Genomic DNA, 16,719 nt, shown 5'->3' on the forward strand with positions numbered 1-16,719 from the left:
ATTATTTGTGTTTCCCGAACTTAACAATTTTAATTTTTCAAAATAATTTTATATTATTTTTTTTTTTAAATTCACACATAATATGTGCGAGTATAATTATGAAGCTTGTCTCATAAGAATATTTTTTTGAAATGCCATTGATTCCTAAGATTTTGAGGGCATGAGAAGTATATGGCAACTAGAGTCTTGCTATAGGTTGGTTCAACTATAAAAATTTAAACTACTAAAACTTAAATTTAGTTATTATTTGAAAGAAATAATAAAATTTAAGTGGATTGTTAGATAAAGCCGACAAAAAAATGCGTAACTTTATTACTTTATATTTGTCGTAACACATAGTACACCTATTTGGGTACTAACGGGTCCGACTATTAAATCACGAGTTCAAAGATGTTCGTATTTATTTGCTAATATTATCTCATACTCTTTAGATACTAGTTTTACAATTTTTTTTGCCGTCTCTCTGTCCCCACAATATTACATATTAAGATCCTGACGTTATTTTTTTAGGTTGATCTAACCAATTAGATCAAGAGATACAACTTCTATAGTTTGACCGAACTTACTTTTCAAATTTAATAATTTTGGCATTTAATCAATTCCAAAATAACCGCAATATTGATTTTATGGACACTACCTGAGAAAGCAGTTTATTTTGTATATTTCTTGAAATGAATTTGAAATATTTGGTGTATATATCGAATCGATTTTATATTAGTTTAAACTTTATCTAAATTAATTCAAATAAATCAAATGTGAGAAATAATTGGATTAATTTCTTGCAAAAAAAAAAAAGTGTTGGCAGCAAAATCAAGTATATTCTATAGATAAAACAAAGAAAGAACTATGATTGTTTTGAGCTGAGGAAATTAGAGTCTAGAAACGGAGCAAAACATCCAGAAAATGGCTTCCACTGCTATTTGATTCTCTCCAATTCTTCGACCGATGAGATCCCTCGACATTTCTGATCGGAATCTGAGATAGTACGACCGCCGCCGAAGGTGGGGATTCAGACGGAGCACTTTTTGTTAATTTCCAGTCATTTGATTAGCGAAAGGGGGAATGGTGACGACTACGGCTTCCACGGGATCGTCGAAAAGCGGCGTGCCGAAATCTGGCGCGATTTCTAAGGGCTACAACTTCGCCTCCACCTGGGAACAGGTTCTTAACTTTATATTTTCATCTATTCAATTGCTGCGATCAATTTTATGGGCTTGATTACTTTTTTTCTAAGCCATTCTTTTTGATAGATCTGGCACTTATACTTACCATACCATTTCTTGTTTTTACAGATGCTCATTGATCTAGTATTAGTTGGATCTTAAATTGCTGATTTGGAAAAAAAAAGTAGTAGTAAAAATGTTTATTTTTGGCCTTCTGGAATCAATTGCACTGGACTGCTCTAGTTTAGATGACATTACTGACCTTCATTTCTTCTTTTTCCGCCATTGAAATTTTTCCAGTTTTGTTTACGAGGGGTGCATATTTATATGGTATCTAATATCGTTGTTAAATTTAATTTTTGCAGAATGCTCCGTTGACGGAGCAACAGCAGGCAGCAATTGTTGCTCTCTCCCATGTAGTTGCTGAAGGTCCTTTCCCCCCAAATTTGGTTGGTCTTCTTCCATTTTTAATTTGAGCCATGATATTCCTTTTTGCAGCCTTATTAATTTGAAACTTAGCATTCTTTTAATTTGTTTCCCCTTTTATTTTGTATAAGAAGGCACAGGAGCAAGTGGCTAGGCAGGAGAATGGTCTATCTATTTCGGCAAAGCACAATGCTGTAGAAGATTCAGGGGTCATAGAGACTGTCCTAATGAATACAAATGAGGTGAATTCACTCATCGCGGCTTTTGGTGATGTTTGCGAAACAAACTTTTACATTTGTTAAATTGCTTCATTGGTGATATGGCATAGGGATGATGTAGAAATACGGATATTATGAAGAGACTTGTATGACGGTGTACTCTTTCACCTCTTAGTAGTTTTTATCTATTCACACTGATGATGATTGTGTAATTCATCTTGTATAAAATTCTGAAAATGTTTGTCATATTGCCTCAAGATAAATTTAGGCAAATGACTGTTGAAGGGTTATGAAAGACTGGATTTCTGTCTTGTTTTATCTCGTGAAAAAGCTTGTGTTTTAGGTTGATGCATATCAGTGAAATTTTGTTATCTTTCTGGAGCAATTTTCACAGCGTAACAATCTTATTTGTACTTGTTTGCGTCTTATATTAGAAAAATCTGCATGTTATCTTGGTTGTTTCTTAAAAAATTCTATCACCTTAGTTTGTTTGTCTACTTTGTGTGCATAGAAAATATTCATATCTAAAGCATGTAGCTACTTACCTTGCTCGACTCTGGGAAATGTCAAATGCATTTGACCATAACCCTAAATAAGGGACTGATCCATTATTTGAAACCATGACATCCATGGAAGATTATTGTAGAAATATTGTTTTCTGTCACCTACTGTGTTTAATGTTGATCTGAAATTGAACACATTATTACTCTCGCAAGAGCGAGTGATGGACATTTGAAGTTGTGACAAATGAGGCAATGTAATTCTTTCACATAGTTTCTTCTACGCTGCTAAAGAAATTGTGATTGTGCTGATCAATAAATTGGACTCATACCTCAAACATGAATTTCCGAGTCTCCATTTGTTGATTTTTTTTCCTGTTAGTTTTTCTTTTATGATATGCTTTATTTGTTACAGTTCTACAAGTGGTTTGCTGATCTCGAAGCAGCCATGAAATCCGAGGTTAGTTTTATATCTTTATACTGACTTTGCTTGATGACTATTTTTTTATATCATTGTGTTATTTTCCTTATTTTTCTTGTTCCAGACGGAGGAGAAATATCAGCATTACGTGCGGACATTAACTGAACGAATACAAACATGTGATAACATACTCCTTCAGGAAAGATATTACTCTTTGCTTATTGTTGTCGTGTTCAGATATTGTTAAATATCTACCTTCAGTTACTTGCTTTCGTTATCAAATAAGCTAATGCTGAGCAGACTTGCTCCAGGTGGATGAAACTCTTGAATTGTTTAATGAACTCCAACTGCAGCACCAGGCAGTAGCAAAGAAAACGAAGACTCTGCATGATGCATGTGATCGACTGGTATATTATGGTTCCAATGGTGTGTGGTAGTGTACTTAAAATTTGAGGCAAAAGTACCGCTGATAAAAATTTCCTTCTGAAAATTCGATCAAAAATAACGAAGTAGTTCATTTGCGCTCTTCTATGTTTGCCTTAATCATCATAAATCCATCTATTCTAAACCAAGATGTTGATCATTATTGGGAGAATTTACAGATATGAAACAAATTAGGTAATATTAGGTTAATACTTTATAATTCAGTAAATTTCCTCACCTTGTTCATTTGTTATTCTTGTTGCAGTTAATGGAGAAGCAAAAGTTAATTGAATTTTCTGAATCACTTCGTGTTAAGCTCCACTACTTTGATGAACTGGAGAATGTAAGGTTTGGTTGAAATTACTTGGAGAATCACTTTACTAATTTATCGTATAGATAAGCAATCATTTAGAGATCTACGTGGGAACTTATTTCCACCTTCCAAACTGTACTTCAAGTTTAATCTTTTTACATATGACTATTATTTTGTACTTGTTACTTATTTGTCTTTTAAATTGTAGAAGTATATCAAAGTTTGTGCTAAATATCAAAATCTTTGATGAAAGTTCTTTAGTAACTTGTATTAAATTGATTAGAGATGACAAATTCATCCGAACCCTTCGGATAATCCAATATCCGACCCGAATGGAGGAGGGTATTATGAGGATTTTGTACCCGGTTAAATAAATGAGTAATCAGATATAGAGATCATTGCCGGTCTTAAAGAATTCAATCCTTACCCGACCATAATACCCGATTAAATTAATATATATGTGTGTGTGTGATCTTTAGGCTACTATGTTAATTCTAATATATTTTATTCAATGATATTAGTTGGATGAAATGGAGAAAATTATAGTATAGAGTTGATGTTAGTTTTTTAGGATAATGATTATAAGATAAATTATTTCTAGTATTTTGTTATTTTTTCTATAATATTTAATTTTTAATTTTTATATTTTTTCTTTATTGTTATCAACAATTTAGTAAATATCCAGCGTATTCGAAATAATTCAAGTTTTAGAAAATTTAATTATAAGTGGTAATAAGATTTTTGAGTATGATATGAATATCCAATCTTCCGACGAATATGAGGATGATGATGAAATTTAATACCCGGTGGAGATGAGAATGAGGATGTTGATGAATATAATAAATAGAGACGGAGACGGAGGATATGAAATCCTGCCAAAACACGACCCATTGTCATCCCTAAAATCGATGCTTATACATAACAGGGGGATTTAGTATTTTTTATTCTAGAATTTTGCATTAATCCATCTACTGTATAATTCTTTTATTTGGACAATTGATGTCCAATGCAGTTATTTAACATAACCAGGCATTATCCTATCCTGATCTATCCAGAGGTTAAAGTGACTTATTTTGCATGAAAAAACTTGCTAAATTCTTACTTACCTGCTTGAAGTTTTTGGTAAGAATAACATGTAAAAATTTGAGAACACGCAAGCCCTCCATCCATCTATATTTTTCCTGCTCGCCAAAATTTAACCAAAATAATGAAACATAGTAAATGAATGATCCTTTATATTATTTAACTTTTCATTTTTCCGCTCACATACATATATTGTACATAACATTAACTATGAATTTTTATGGCTTCATACAAGCTGATCTGAACAAAGAATCCTTCACTCGTTGTCAAACATGACTCATATGGCACTTGTTGGAAAATATATTTTAAAATCTTGACATATATTAATGAAAAATACATGAAAATAAGATAAAGTTAGATTGCCTACACAAGTTAGGTTTCTTTAGTCTATAAATTTGGAATATGTGTTTTTGTAATATTTTCACGATTCTCTATGTGCCCTTATTTGCAGGTCGCCACTAGCTTTTATTCTCCAAGCATGAATGTCACTCATGAAAATTTCCTCCCTCTGCTCAAAAGGCTTGACGAGAGCATATCGTAAGTGATATCATACACAGCCATCTTGAGCGAATTCACTGAACCGTAAGATTACTAGCATATCATATGCAATTAGGATGCCTCTCGAGTCTCGTCAAGTCAATAACCCGTATACTATGTGGTGCTTATCTTGTATGAACATTATTCATTTCATGATTCTGAAAATGTTGATTAATGCATGAAATGTGGGATTCCAGCTATACCCAGGCATTATTATGTTGGTGAATTTATAATTAACCAACATTTTCAAGATATTTGCAATTTTAATATTATAAATGTCTTTACTGTGTGTAGATATGTTGAGAACAACCCACAGTACACTGAGTGCAATGTGTACTTGGTCAAGTTCAGACAACTTCAGGTATTTACACTCTATGGTGGCGGTTCATATAAAGCAGTCTTGCTGACAGAAATTTTAGTTTTCGGCTCGTAGACTTATTTCTTGCCTAGGTTTTATATGACTGTGTTTTAATTATGGGACAGTCTCGAGCTTTAGGAATGATTCGTTCTCGAGTTCTCTCAGTTCTTAAGAATACCTCATCTCAGGTTTATCTGCTTTTTTTGGTTTTTGTTTTATACATTGAATTTTGTGTTTGTTTGACAGAAAAATAGTTACATCTATCAAAATTTTTGTTTTCTTTCTCTAGGTACAGGCAGCAATTAGAAGCAATGCTGGCAACAAAGCAACAGTTTCGGAGGGTGTAGAAGCTTCTGTTATTTATGTCCGGTTCAAGGCGGCAGCAAATGAGGTAATAATAGTTTCCATCGTACTTGGTTGTTATGACTCCAATCTTCTGCCTGAATAAAACTTAATAGGGGAGATGATTAACCGAGAAACTGAAACTATGGCGCATGCAATTACTGTTTATTGAGTGGTTATTTTGAAAAAGGTTACATTTTGCAGCTTAAGCCAGTGTTGGAGGTAATTGAAAGCAGAAAAGTCAGAAAGGAATATGGCCAGATACTCACAGAATGCCACAAACTTTACTGTGAGCAGAGGCTTCTGCTGGTGAGTAAATCTGCCTCCTCAATCCCACCCCTTACCACCAGAAGAAAAATAAAATGAGAGGGAAAAGAAAAAGTAAACCCCCCCACTCTCAGTTAGAGAGTGAATTCCTTTCTTCAATGCTGTCTACATGCGCCTCAAGTTGTTAATCCTTTTATTTTGTTCATCTGTACCTGTAATCTCTAATTTTATTCTGCTCTTATTTGCCCTTTGACTTTACCTTTTCTAGGTGAAAGGCATAGTACAGCAACACATTTCTGAATTTGCCAAGAAAGAAGCCTTGCCTTCATTGACTAGATCTGGATGTGCATATTTAATGCAGGTTGTCTTGATATAACTTTTTCATCGGTTTAAGATTATGTTCTAAATTTAGTTAAGTTGGACGGTGAAGGTTGGTCTGAAATAGGAAAAACTAAGTTATCTTTCTTCTTTTGGTGTCAGAACCTTTTTATTTCTCAAAGCACAAACATTTATCATGTTATACTCCTGCTCATGTTATTCTAGGGGCTTGATATTCTGTGTTAAGAAACTGATGGACTATTAGATAATGAAAGTGTATCGAGCACTTTGGTAAATGTACTCATGGACTTGTAGGACATAGTTTGATGCCCATAACAATTTTCATGATTATCAGAACTCTCGCGTTTCTCTCTCCCAAGACATGGTCATGATGTAATGTGGGGATAGCTTGGTTGTTTGTATCATTAGACATGCTAGATTGAATACATTTTGTGTGGGAAAAAAAATCCTCATTGCATTTCATTTCTTTTAAGGCTGAAATCTGAGATTCAAAGTATTACCGTGATTGATGGCATCATTTTATCATTTATACCAACTTTTGGCATTTGTTATATAATTATTATCTGTAACTTACATAAAAATATTCAGTTGTAAAAAACTGGAATTTCTGCAATAGAAAATGCATGATAGTTCCAGACCAACTCAGGAAAAATGACAAATTCGTTTACTGTTCATGTCTTTAAAAACATAAAAGTGTATTTTAAAATTGCATTTTATTTTGCTATCAATTATTCTCTTCTATCATGATTTTTTTCCTTACTTGTGGTCCTTGTTTCTTTTTTAAACTTGTCTTTGTTTCTTTTCGAATGCCCAAGGTTGTTAATGATGTTTTGTATATGCAATAGAATCTTGTGCAACTTGCATCACTTAACTGGTAATTTTTTGTAAAATGCTTTTACCAACGTTGATTGGAGATTTAGCTACATCAAACTTTGCTCGCATTTCATTTATTGGCAGTGACACATGTTTGATATATGCCATTTGCGATGGACCGGCTGTTCTATGATTGAATGCTGGCGAAATTCTTTGTAGATAACAGCCTGACAACAGCTAACTCATCCGTAGATAGTGCGGTCATAGTTGTCATCCTTTGCGCTACGGGGCGCTACGCTCGATTGACAACTATGAGTGCGGTCAAATATTGGAAGATCACTCCATTTTTCTCCCATGCAGAAGATATATCTTTAGTTTGGTGTTAAGTTTTAGATGATGATGATACTATCAAGTAGTGATATTTTGCATGACAGATATACAACTGTTATGTGTTGTCGCCCTCTATTTGGAGGAATTATATTTCATAAATATCAGGAATGGAAAAATATGACCGTGGATAATATTTTTCATGTTTATTAGATCTGTGTATGCCTGTTTTTGTCTTGTTACTGAAGATGAGATTGCTCGACAAAGATTATATAGATGACTGAATTTGCGGTTGTGCCAGTTTGATTATAAAATTTTTGTTTTCCAGGCGTGTCAGCTTGAGCATCAACTCTTTGAAAATTTCTTCCCTTCATCTGCTGAGGATGTTTCTAGTTTGGCTCCTCTAATTTATCCACTGTGAGTCATTAGAACCTGATAATTTATGCACCAATGAACCTGTTCGTCGTCCACTTTTTATGGTCTATAAGTTACATTAAAGAGTTCTTTTTGTACTAGTAAGATCTGGAAAATATTCTCTTCCTTAGTGCATAAGCTAGTGCTCATAAATGTTGTTGGAATAGTTTTTGGCGCCTGATTGAATAAAGTGTTGTCATTCATGCTCCTTGTTAGGGAGAGTAGAACGTCTCTAATGACAAAAGGTTGGATTCAATGCCTCAACTTTGTCAGATCAACAATAATCAATTCGGTATACTTGGTTCAGAAGCCTTTTTCTTGTCATCCTCATTGTAGATGAGAAGCTTGAAGAGAATTTGGGATAGCTTTGAAAAATGTGGAGAAATAAATGCATTTAAATATGCCACGTGACACCAAATTAAGATTAGTCACGCAGATAGGTGGGGGTAATGGGGAGAGTGAGTTAAATGTGCCTTGCCTGCAGGATCTTCTGTCGCTAAAGTGGAAAATCCGGATTTGAGATCTACTTCATTGATTATATATGCACAAAAATGGAATTTATTTACTGAATGAACTCCAAAATAGTTCAATAGTTTTCTCCAGGTCTTTGTTGGGTATTTAATAATATTCCATAATTTTTTAGAAAATTTAAATCTGTGTGGATGATTTATAAAATTGTCTAAGCATGTGCTGGAAGGTATGCAATTCATCGGTTTTAAACTAAAGGTATGCAATTCATCGGTTTTAAACTAAACTATTTATGCCTTTTAATAATATCCAACTGTTGTTTGTTTTTGACCTCTTTGGATATTATTTTCTATGTGACAAAGTTGAGGAGGAAGCATGTTCTACTTTTTTCTCTCTCATCCCATCCACATAAGTATGAATAATGTAGCAAACAGCCTTGTTGTCTAGATTTCTCTTCTATATCTGCATATTAGTTATTAAAAACTCTATTCTATTGCTCACATGTTTTGGGAGGCCAAAGTTGATGTCCCTCCTCGTTTGAAAATACATTTTTATTCGTCAGCAGAATAAGATTTTTTTTTTTTGATGAGAAACATAAATATTATTAATAAATTATTGTTTTTTAACATTACAAGTAGTGGACTAGCAATCCACTGTAGTCAAATAAAACCTCTAATTTTAACAATACACATAGGACCAATCTCTTAAAATGTCAAATGTAGAGACTCCATAAAAGTTCTTATCCGCTCGAATCCAATTGGCTAAAGTGAACTTGAGTTTCCCCCAGATATCTTCCGTTGTTTCTTCTAGTTCTTGAAAAATTCTTCTATTTCTCTCCAACCATATTTCCCATGTTACGCCGTGGATCACCATTCTCCAGAAAATCTTTCCTTTCTTACCGAGCATATTGCCAAGATCCGTACGGTACAAGTCATTAATTGTCCTCGGCACAACCCAAAACAGTTTCAATTCCACCAAAGACTTGGCCCAAATTGCATGAGTGAATTTGCAATGAATGAACAAATGATCTTGTGTTTCCACCTCCTGACGACACAACACACACTAGTTTGGGCAAAGAGAACAATTAGGATATCTCTTCTGCATCACCTCAGATGTCGGTAATTTAGCAAGGATTGCCGTCCTTGAGAATATCTGAATCTTTGAAGGAATAAGCACTTTCCATATGATATTGAAAAATTTGAATCCTTGAACGCCATTCTCTCTTTTTATTCGGTCATTCCTTGCATCAAAACATTTAACATCAAACAGCTGCCTTTGTTCTAATGTTTGATTGTGCATTAGAAGTCATGTTTTTTCATTATCCCAGATGCTGCAGGTTAAGACCACTTGGTTAAATTTGCTTCTAAATATCTAATCACGCTATTTCCTCAGCTTCATTTTCAATTTCAATGGCCTTCATGTTACCCATTTTTATGCAGGTGTACTTACTTATATGATACATTGCGCCCTAAACTCATTCATGAAGCAAATTTTGATATACTATGTGAACTTGTTTATATCCTGAAAGTTGAAGTCCTTGGGGAACAGCTTAAACGACGAGGTGAGTCGTTAGTGGGATTACGTCCAACGTTGGAGAGGATCTTGGCGGACGCTCACGAGCGGTTAACTTTCCGTGCTCGCACCTACATTCGCGATGAGGTGATTGTTCCATCCCACATTACTTGTTATCATCTATTGGGAATACTTTTTTCAATAATTATCATCATCTTTGGCTGTTTTATACACTACTATTATGGTTTTTACCGTGTCTTTCAAGTGATGGATTTCAAAGTTGAGGGACTTGTCTAGCTCAATTCCATAAGCATCTTAAGTTGAGGGAATGTTGTCTTGCTCAAATCCAGAAGCATCTTGGTGATCGTAAAATTTGTTATGAAAATAAAGTTCGATCTACTATTATAAATTATTCGAGAGTATGCTTTGGTAAACAGTGACATCAACTAGAACGTACCTATATGGTGGGAATTGGCTACACGTAGCATCTAACATGTGTCACACACTAAAACGCTTTTTACACCTGGCTGATGTGTTTTCAGTTTTGAATATGGCTTCAATGTGTTGAGAATTTAAACAATTAAAACATCTGAGACTCGGTGTTGGACGACATACCTCAATGTATATTTATTCTTCTACCTGTTCCTTAGTTGTCAAGATTTCTGATGTTGATGATTGAGTTGCATTTATAGTTACTTGATATACACTCCTAACATTCTAGAAAACGACCAAATTTTGTAACTGGTTCATCTGTTTTTGCTCCAGATTGCAAATTATCTTTCTACAGATGAAGATCTAAACTACCCCGCTAAGCTGGAGCAATCAACTGAGACAAAGTTGGAAACATCATCAGTAAGTCCTCTTGCTTTTCATGGAATGCATGAGGATGTTTTTATCTTGTTTAGATTTACTTTTTCCCCCTTATAGTTAGTATTCAGCGTCGGATGTAGTGCCATTTCCAAGTATATTGTCTTTTAAGATGTTGAAAGCAGTCCGAGTTGTCTGATTTGGGATTCCTACATTATTTCATTTTGACGTATAAATTAAGCAGGAGATAAACTTTTAGTTTCTTTTCTGTACATGTGGGATGTGATGATGCACTGCTTTATTTCTTCTATGATTATTGTTCCAACTCAAATTCAAGCGTTAATTTATTTTTCTCTCATATACAATTGCAGAGTGATCAAAACCTAGATGTTTCCAGAACATGGTACCCTCCACTGGAGAGAACTATATCCTGTTTGTCCAAGCTGTATAGCTGCCTAGAGTCGGCAGTTTTTACTGATTTGGCACAGGTATTCTACAACTTGGCTTATCTTCACCCAGGACAGACATGAATATTCCTGCACGCTCACTTCTTTGTTTCTTTTTATCAGGAAGCCGTTGAAGGTTGCTCTTCATCCATCCGGGTGAATACATAAATGTTCTTGTTTATTTGATATTGGGAAGTCTACTTGTTCCTTTGAGGATTGGCCTTGGTTGAAAAAATCACTCATCTCCTAAATATGAAAGTTCTTAAGCAAGTTTTCATTTCCAGTTCCAGATATTTGATCTCACTTCTCACCTCTGAATTCAATTTTCTTGATCTAGATCTAAGCTAATTGTTGTGTTTTTTTCATGATGGTACCCACACTTCCAGTTCATTTAATTTTTTGGATGGTAAAAATGAGTCATTTATTTTTACAGAAAGCTAGCAAACTAATTGCGAAAAGATCGTCAACAATGGACGCGCAACTATTCCTAATAAAGCATCTTCTTATTCTCAGAGAGCGGGTAACATGTTTTCTTTAAGTATTAATGACTTCATTGATCACTGTTTTTTTGTTACTTAGATCAAGTCTTGATTTTCTAGATTGCACCGTTTGATATCGAATTTTCAGTTACTCACAGGGAGCTTGATTTCTCTCATTTGCTGGTAAGGATTTTCCTTGAAAGCTAATGTTTTCTCTTCTAAGTTTCAGATGTGTTTTTTTTAGGAAAAATGCACATGATTAAAATCTTACGTGCAGTAAAAAAGGGATATTTAGGGCTTTATTTTGTAAAGGGATATTTAGGGCTTTATTTTGTGTATCTAATGGTTGCTTTTATGTGGACAATGTATTTGATACTGCACCTATTGACCTCTACGATATGATTGGTCTGTCTCATTAACTATCCTGCGTACATTCAAGTTTATTCTTTCTTTAATGGTATTTTACTTTTGCACTTATTCATAATCACTGGGTTATTAACTGAGCGACATGGGAACAATCTTGTGATCTTGATGGGGATCAATCCCATGAAACTAATTTTTCGAGCATGATGGTTTTGCTAAGTGAACTTCAGAACTGAAAGGTGAAATGCATCATACCTTTTAGTTATGGAATAAAAATCGTGGCTTATTGGAACACTTGCGCTCTGTTTGTTCGGCCATTTGAGCTGACATTTCTCCATGCTAAAGCCCATCATATATTTGTTTCATCAACTTCCTAATTCAATTTTCCCAAGTTTCATAATGAATTTTCTCTCTCACAAGTACAGAATTACTAAAAAACTCCTAAATAATATTCAACGTCGAAACTAAAATATAAATTTTAAAATATCATTTTCTCAATAATCCGACCAATTACTCTATGAAATAGTAAGTGTCCTATGAACTTCAAACTTATTTGCATGACACATTATCAAACATTATTTAGGTAACTACTAGGTACAAAAAAATTGTGTTGAAAATTATAGTGTGCCTAGCGCACCACACCTTGAGTGATATGTTGCATATTGAGAAGTTGGATAATTTTACACATCAGTGTAGTTTGGTATCTGGTGACTACTTGACTAAGCTTATCTGGGATAAATTGTTTAAAAAATAGGCAGCAGCCTTCATTATAAAAAAAATGGGTGATTCTATGGCTTAAATTGCGAGCTTAAAGGATGAATATATAGCCATATAATGTGTTTAATTGCTAGAAATATTGTATGGCAATTTCTTACATCAGAACACTTGGTTTGGAAATTTCAAACACTTGGTGGTTCTCCTGTGAACTCCAGTCATATGAACTTTTAAATGCCATAACTTCATTACAGAAAAAGTAACCTTGAAATTTCCCTTCTTTCCTGATAAGTCAGTTGATCTTGATATTGTCTGGTATCTGGGGGAAGTTACAACCATTTCAAGTGGATGTTGACATTTATTATGCAATCTGATAGACTTACCGAGCAGTCTCGCACATACACTCTGAATCGACTATTTTGAGGTTGCAGAGATGCTTCATATCTGTTAATTGTTGACCATCATTATCATTTTCTTTACTTTTGCACGAACCAGGAGCATTTGAGACGGATTCTTAGAGGTCAGGCCTCGCTATTTGATTGGTCAAGGTCCACTTCATTGGCGAGAACTCTTTCTCCACGAGTTTTGGAAAGTCAAATTGATGCCCAGAAGGTACCTTGCTGGCGCTCAGTCTTTAAGTGGGACTTGATGTTTGTTTATTTTCCATTCAACCTTTCGATTCAGTGTAGGAATTTTGTGTTTACTTATATCTGTAGGTCACTCACTTATTATCCTAAATGGCTACTTTTTTGTTTTTCTCAATTATGATCTGAATTAAAAATTGGTTTGCCTTGTTTTGTATTATCTTTTGGTTTTTAGTGTGTGCCAAAAATCTTTGCCATTAAGAAATGGGGAGCATTGGGAATGTTTATAATTAAAATCATCATCTCCTGCCTTTAGAAAGGTCAGTTTGCTTTGGAAAATTTATACTTCATAGGTTCATAAACTGCAAGTATTGCTCTGTTCACGATACAAATACTTTCGATGTTCAGTTAATTTTCTTCCGAACTTTTCATGTGCAAATTCTATTATGTTTCCCTAAATTATTAGGATCTGAAGTTCAATTTTAATAATTCATTCTGCTTGTTGGTAATAACCTCTTTACGTGCAGGAGTTGGAGAAAACCCTCAAAGCCACTTGTGAGGAGTTCATTATGTCAGTCACTAAGCTAGTTGTGGATCCTATGTTATCTTTCGTCACCAAGGTTTGATATATTCGATGTTGTAACCTATAAGTTAACGTAGCAAGCAAGTTTTTATACATTAGTCTAGCATGGGGAAATTATTTCATTGGTTCATTTCTTAACGACGGCAGTGGAATGCATGTTCTGGGGTATGGCTAGCTTATGTGATACAGTTAACTAACAAAAGGGAAGAATAAAACTCATCACGGGAAATATTGCCTACAAGTTTGGGACCGTGCTGTACGAGTCCCCAATTGGACAGCAGCAGTTCATGTGTTTGGCTGCAAATTTGGGAAAACAGCTGGGTATTGACCAGAGTGGTAGAAAGTGTGTGGTCGTTAATTTATGTGATATGGAAATAGTCTCTAACAACAAATGGTTCTTCTGTGAAGGTTACTGCTGTTAAAGTTGCAATATCCTCTGGCAGTCAAAATCAGAAGGTGGAGTCTGCCATCAATAGGCCACTTAAAGATCAAGCTTTCGCAACTCCAGAAAAGGTTGCTGAACTTGTTCAAAAGGTATACTTTGGAATTTCGTGTTTCCCTAGTCGGTGTAATTTCCATCCAGTTCAAGCTGTTGAATTACTTACTTCGTTAATATATTGTCCTCTGATAACCAACTAACAATTGGACGTGCAACAGGTGAGTGCTGCTGTCCAACAAGAGTTGCCAGGGGTGATGAGTAAAATGAAGCTTTATCTCCAGAATCCTTCGACCCGTGCAATACTTTTCAGACCAATAAAGTAGGATTTCTTCTCCCTTGCATGTTTTTTACCATCCTGATGTTCGTCGTTTGGATTTCTTTTCTCTGATGACTATTTTCAGCTCGGGGCAGTTATTCAACCTTTTTGTATTACAAGGTTTTTGACTAATAATCTAGTACAAAGTACACAAATCATATGTATACTGATTACATTTTTTTTCATAATACAAATTAACTCTCTTGTTTATCAACTGTTATAATGCGATAATCAACTAAATGAATGTGCAGGACCAACATTGTTGAGGCGCATGTTCAATTACAGTCTCTGATTGAATCAGAGTATCCGACCGATGACATGCATACAGTCAATATGGTTTCGGTACAAGAGTTGCAATCTCAACTTGAGAGTCTCTTGTGACGCAGTTCGAAGGTTTTAAGATGCCATATTTTGATTCATCTGAGGTCATATTTTCAAGGTTAAAGAAATTAAGAAACAGGATTTACTCATTATTTAGTGTGTAAACTTTAACACGGCGAACTTGTCATTAGGTCCAATTGGATATAAATCTAGTACAGTTTTTTCAAACTAATGAACTCAGGTAAGGGCGATCTTTTAGCATGCGTGGTTTGATTGTCTATTGAATCTGCAGCGTGATACACTGAAATAAGGAGGAGTTACAGAGGAGCAGAAGTAAATTTTGATGGATTGGTCCATCTACGATGACCGAACATAAATTCTGAAACCAATAATGGGTGATTACATGCAATATATGCTTTAAATTAACCGCTACAAAAGACCCGGCAGTCAAAATGCAAGGAGAAATCGGATCCGCATGTCATCAAGAAAAGTTTTGTAAGAAATTATTTGCATGCAAAAAAGGGAATATATTTCACTTGCTATCGGAAACATTTAGGCGTTTATACTTTTACAGAAAATTTTCTGGGCAAAAAAAGTAGCCCACCCAAACTTAAGACGGCGTACAAAGAAAGTCCTATGATTTTGTAGGCACCTTTTCTTGTATGTTTTCTTCAGATTGTTCTGATATAGAGCCACTGTCTGGTATTGACGAAGACCACTGATCTGGCACCATTAGAAAATAAGCAGACATTGCTTTCCGAAATCGTTTCTTATATTGCTTAGGAGAAATCACTGTGGGAGAAGCATTTTTTGGGCCTCCGAGGATGCCTGAAGCCTTTACCCAGGTTTCAAGATGTTTGTCCCATGTGTATTGTCTCATGAAGTCGATAATCCCAAGTACCAACTCGTGCTTTTCATCATCCACACCAACAAGTAGCGAGTAATCCATCACATCTATCGACTGTACCAGCGTAAAAAAAACAAGTCAGTTTTGCTCGGTCCATATATTACGTAAAGAGATGGTCGCGTCATGGTTAAATTTGGACCAATACAAAAGGGAATAGTCATCAATACGCAGAAGCCAAGAATTTTCCGTTAGCACTCGCATGGTATTATGTAATGCATTTAGTTATGAAGGTGAAAGTGGCGACTGGTTTAGAAGAATTAAAACAAATTCACAACTTACGGCGAGAAAAGAAGTGTCATTCCACACTGCTCTCTCCAGTAGACGTTTTGCCTTGGTTCCCAAAAAAATAGGAGAAGTTCGCATTGCCTCTAGGAGATTCTGATCAAGAAGAACTTTATTGTTTCCACTTGAATCCGGATTATAGCGTGATCTAGCAGATCCTTTAAGATCATAGAGTTGGGTGATATTACGATTGAAAAGAAGATTCTCCATCACCAAAACATCGAGTTTTGATTCTTTTCCTCCTTTCAGATACTTTGATGTGACCTTCGCATTTACCACCACCCAAATAAAACATCAACTTTCCGAAATGGCAGACTACAATTTGGTGTCAAAAGACGGAATGTAGTTGAAAAGTTTTTGAAAGCAAAATGGAGTTACAAAAGGTTTGCGAAGTTCTAAACATGACTTTTTTTTAACTTCGCATAGTGGGCAAAATCAGTTTGTCATAATCCAGACAGATAAGCCATTCAATGAAACTATTGTGGCAAGTTGAATTCAAAAATAAAGTTAACTAGCCACAAAAAAGTAGGCAATTAGTCATAAGATCTTAGTAG

General features: G+C 34.8%; 2 protein-coding genes across 11 annotated transcripts in view; one reads left to right on the plus strand and one right to left on the minus strand.

Moving 5' to 3' along the window:
• LOC140825816 (conserved oligomeric Golgi complex subunit 3-like) lies at positions 1 to 15,479 on the plus strand. 7 transcript variants are annotated; one of them, XM_073187793.1, is made up of 25 exons: positions 269 to 1,161; positions 1,529 to 1,612; positions 1,721 to 1,831; positions 2,723 to 2,767; positions 2,853 to 2,924; positions 3,037 to 3,135; positions 3,417 to 3,494; positions 4,999 to 5,084; positions 5,379 to 5,445; positions 5,568 to 5,630; positions 5,732 to 5,833; positions 5,989 to 6,093; positions 6,320 to 6,412; positions 7,859 to 7,947; positions 9,852 to 10,071; positions 10,690 to 10,775; positions 11,096 to 11,219; positions 11,301 to 11,333; positions 11,611 to 11,697; positions 11,777 to 11,839; positions 13,229 to 13,345; positions 13,845 to 13,937; positions 14,309 to 14,434; positions 14,558 to 14,658; positions 14,907 to 15,479. In XM_073187793.1, the coding sequence occupies exons 1-25, from the start codon at positions 1,063 to 1,065 to the stop codon at positions 15,034 to 15,036; spliced, it is 2,373 nt and encodes a 790-aa protein (XP_073043894.1). In that variant the 5' UTR covers positions 269 to 1,062; the 3' UTR covers positions 15,037 to 15,479. The 7 variants fall into 7 exon arrangements, 6 of the variants coding, with proteins under 6 accessions (XP_073043899.1, XP_073043898.1, XP_073043894.1 ...); XM_073187794.1 differs by having other exon boundaries at positions 273 to 1,161; positions 1,724 to 1,831; XM_073187795.1 differs by having other exon boundaries at positions 275 to 1,161; positions 10,690 to 10,776; positions 11,103 to 11,219.
• LOC140825815 (1-phosphatidylinositol-3-phosphate 5-kinase FAB1B-like) overlaps positions 15,480 to 16,719 on the minus strand; it is a 17,641-nt gene continuing 16,401 nt past the window's right edge. For all 4 annotated transcript variants that reach the window (XM_073187790.1, XM_073187789.1, XM_073187788.1 and 1 more), the window contains exons 11-12: positions 16,163 to 16,429; positions 15,480 to 15,937 (exon numbers count right to left, since the gene is read on the minus strand). In XM_073187790.1, coding sequence (XP_073043891.1) covers positions 15,611 to 15,937; positions 16,163 to 16,429 — 594 coding nt within the window. In that variant the 3' untranslated portion in view covers positions 15,480 to 15,610. The remainder of the gene's footprint in view (positions 15,938 to 16,162; positions 16,430 to 16,719) is intronic.

The sequence above is a fragment of the Primulina eburnea genome, chromosome 3 (genome assembly GCF_022965805.1).
Source record: "Primulina eburnea isolate SZY01 chromosome 3, ASM2296580v1, whole genome shotgun sequence".
In the NCBI taxonomy this organism is placed as follows: Eukaryota; Viridiplantae; Streptophyta; class Magnoliopsida; order Lamiales; family Gesneriaceae; genus Primulina; species Primulina eburnea.

Excerpts from the sequence above, each read along its gene's own strand:
- LOC140825816 (XM_073187793.1), top strand. The coding sequence starts at position 1,063 with ATGGTGACGACTACGGCTTCCACGGGATCGTCGAAAAGCGGCGTGCCG. Across the intron at positions 5,085-5,378 it reads AGGCTTGACGAGAGCATATC|ATATGTTGAGAACAACCCAC; the intron begins GTAAGTGATATC and ends TACTGTGTGTAG. Across the intron at positions 10,776-11,095 it reads ACAAAGTTGGAAACATCATC|ATTGCAGAGTGATCAAAACC; the intron begins AGTAAGTCCTCT and ends CTCTCATATACA.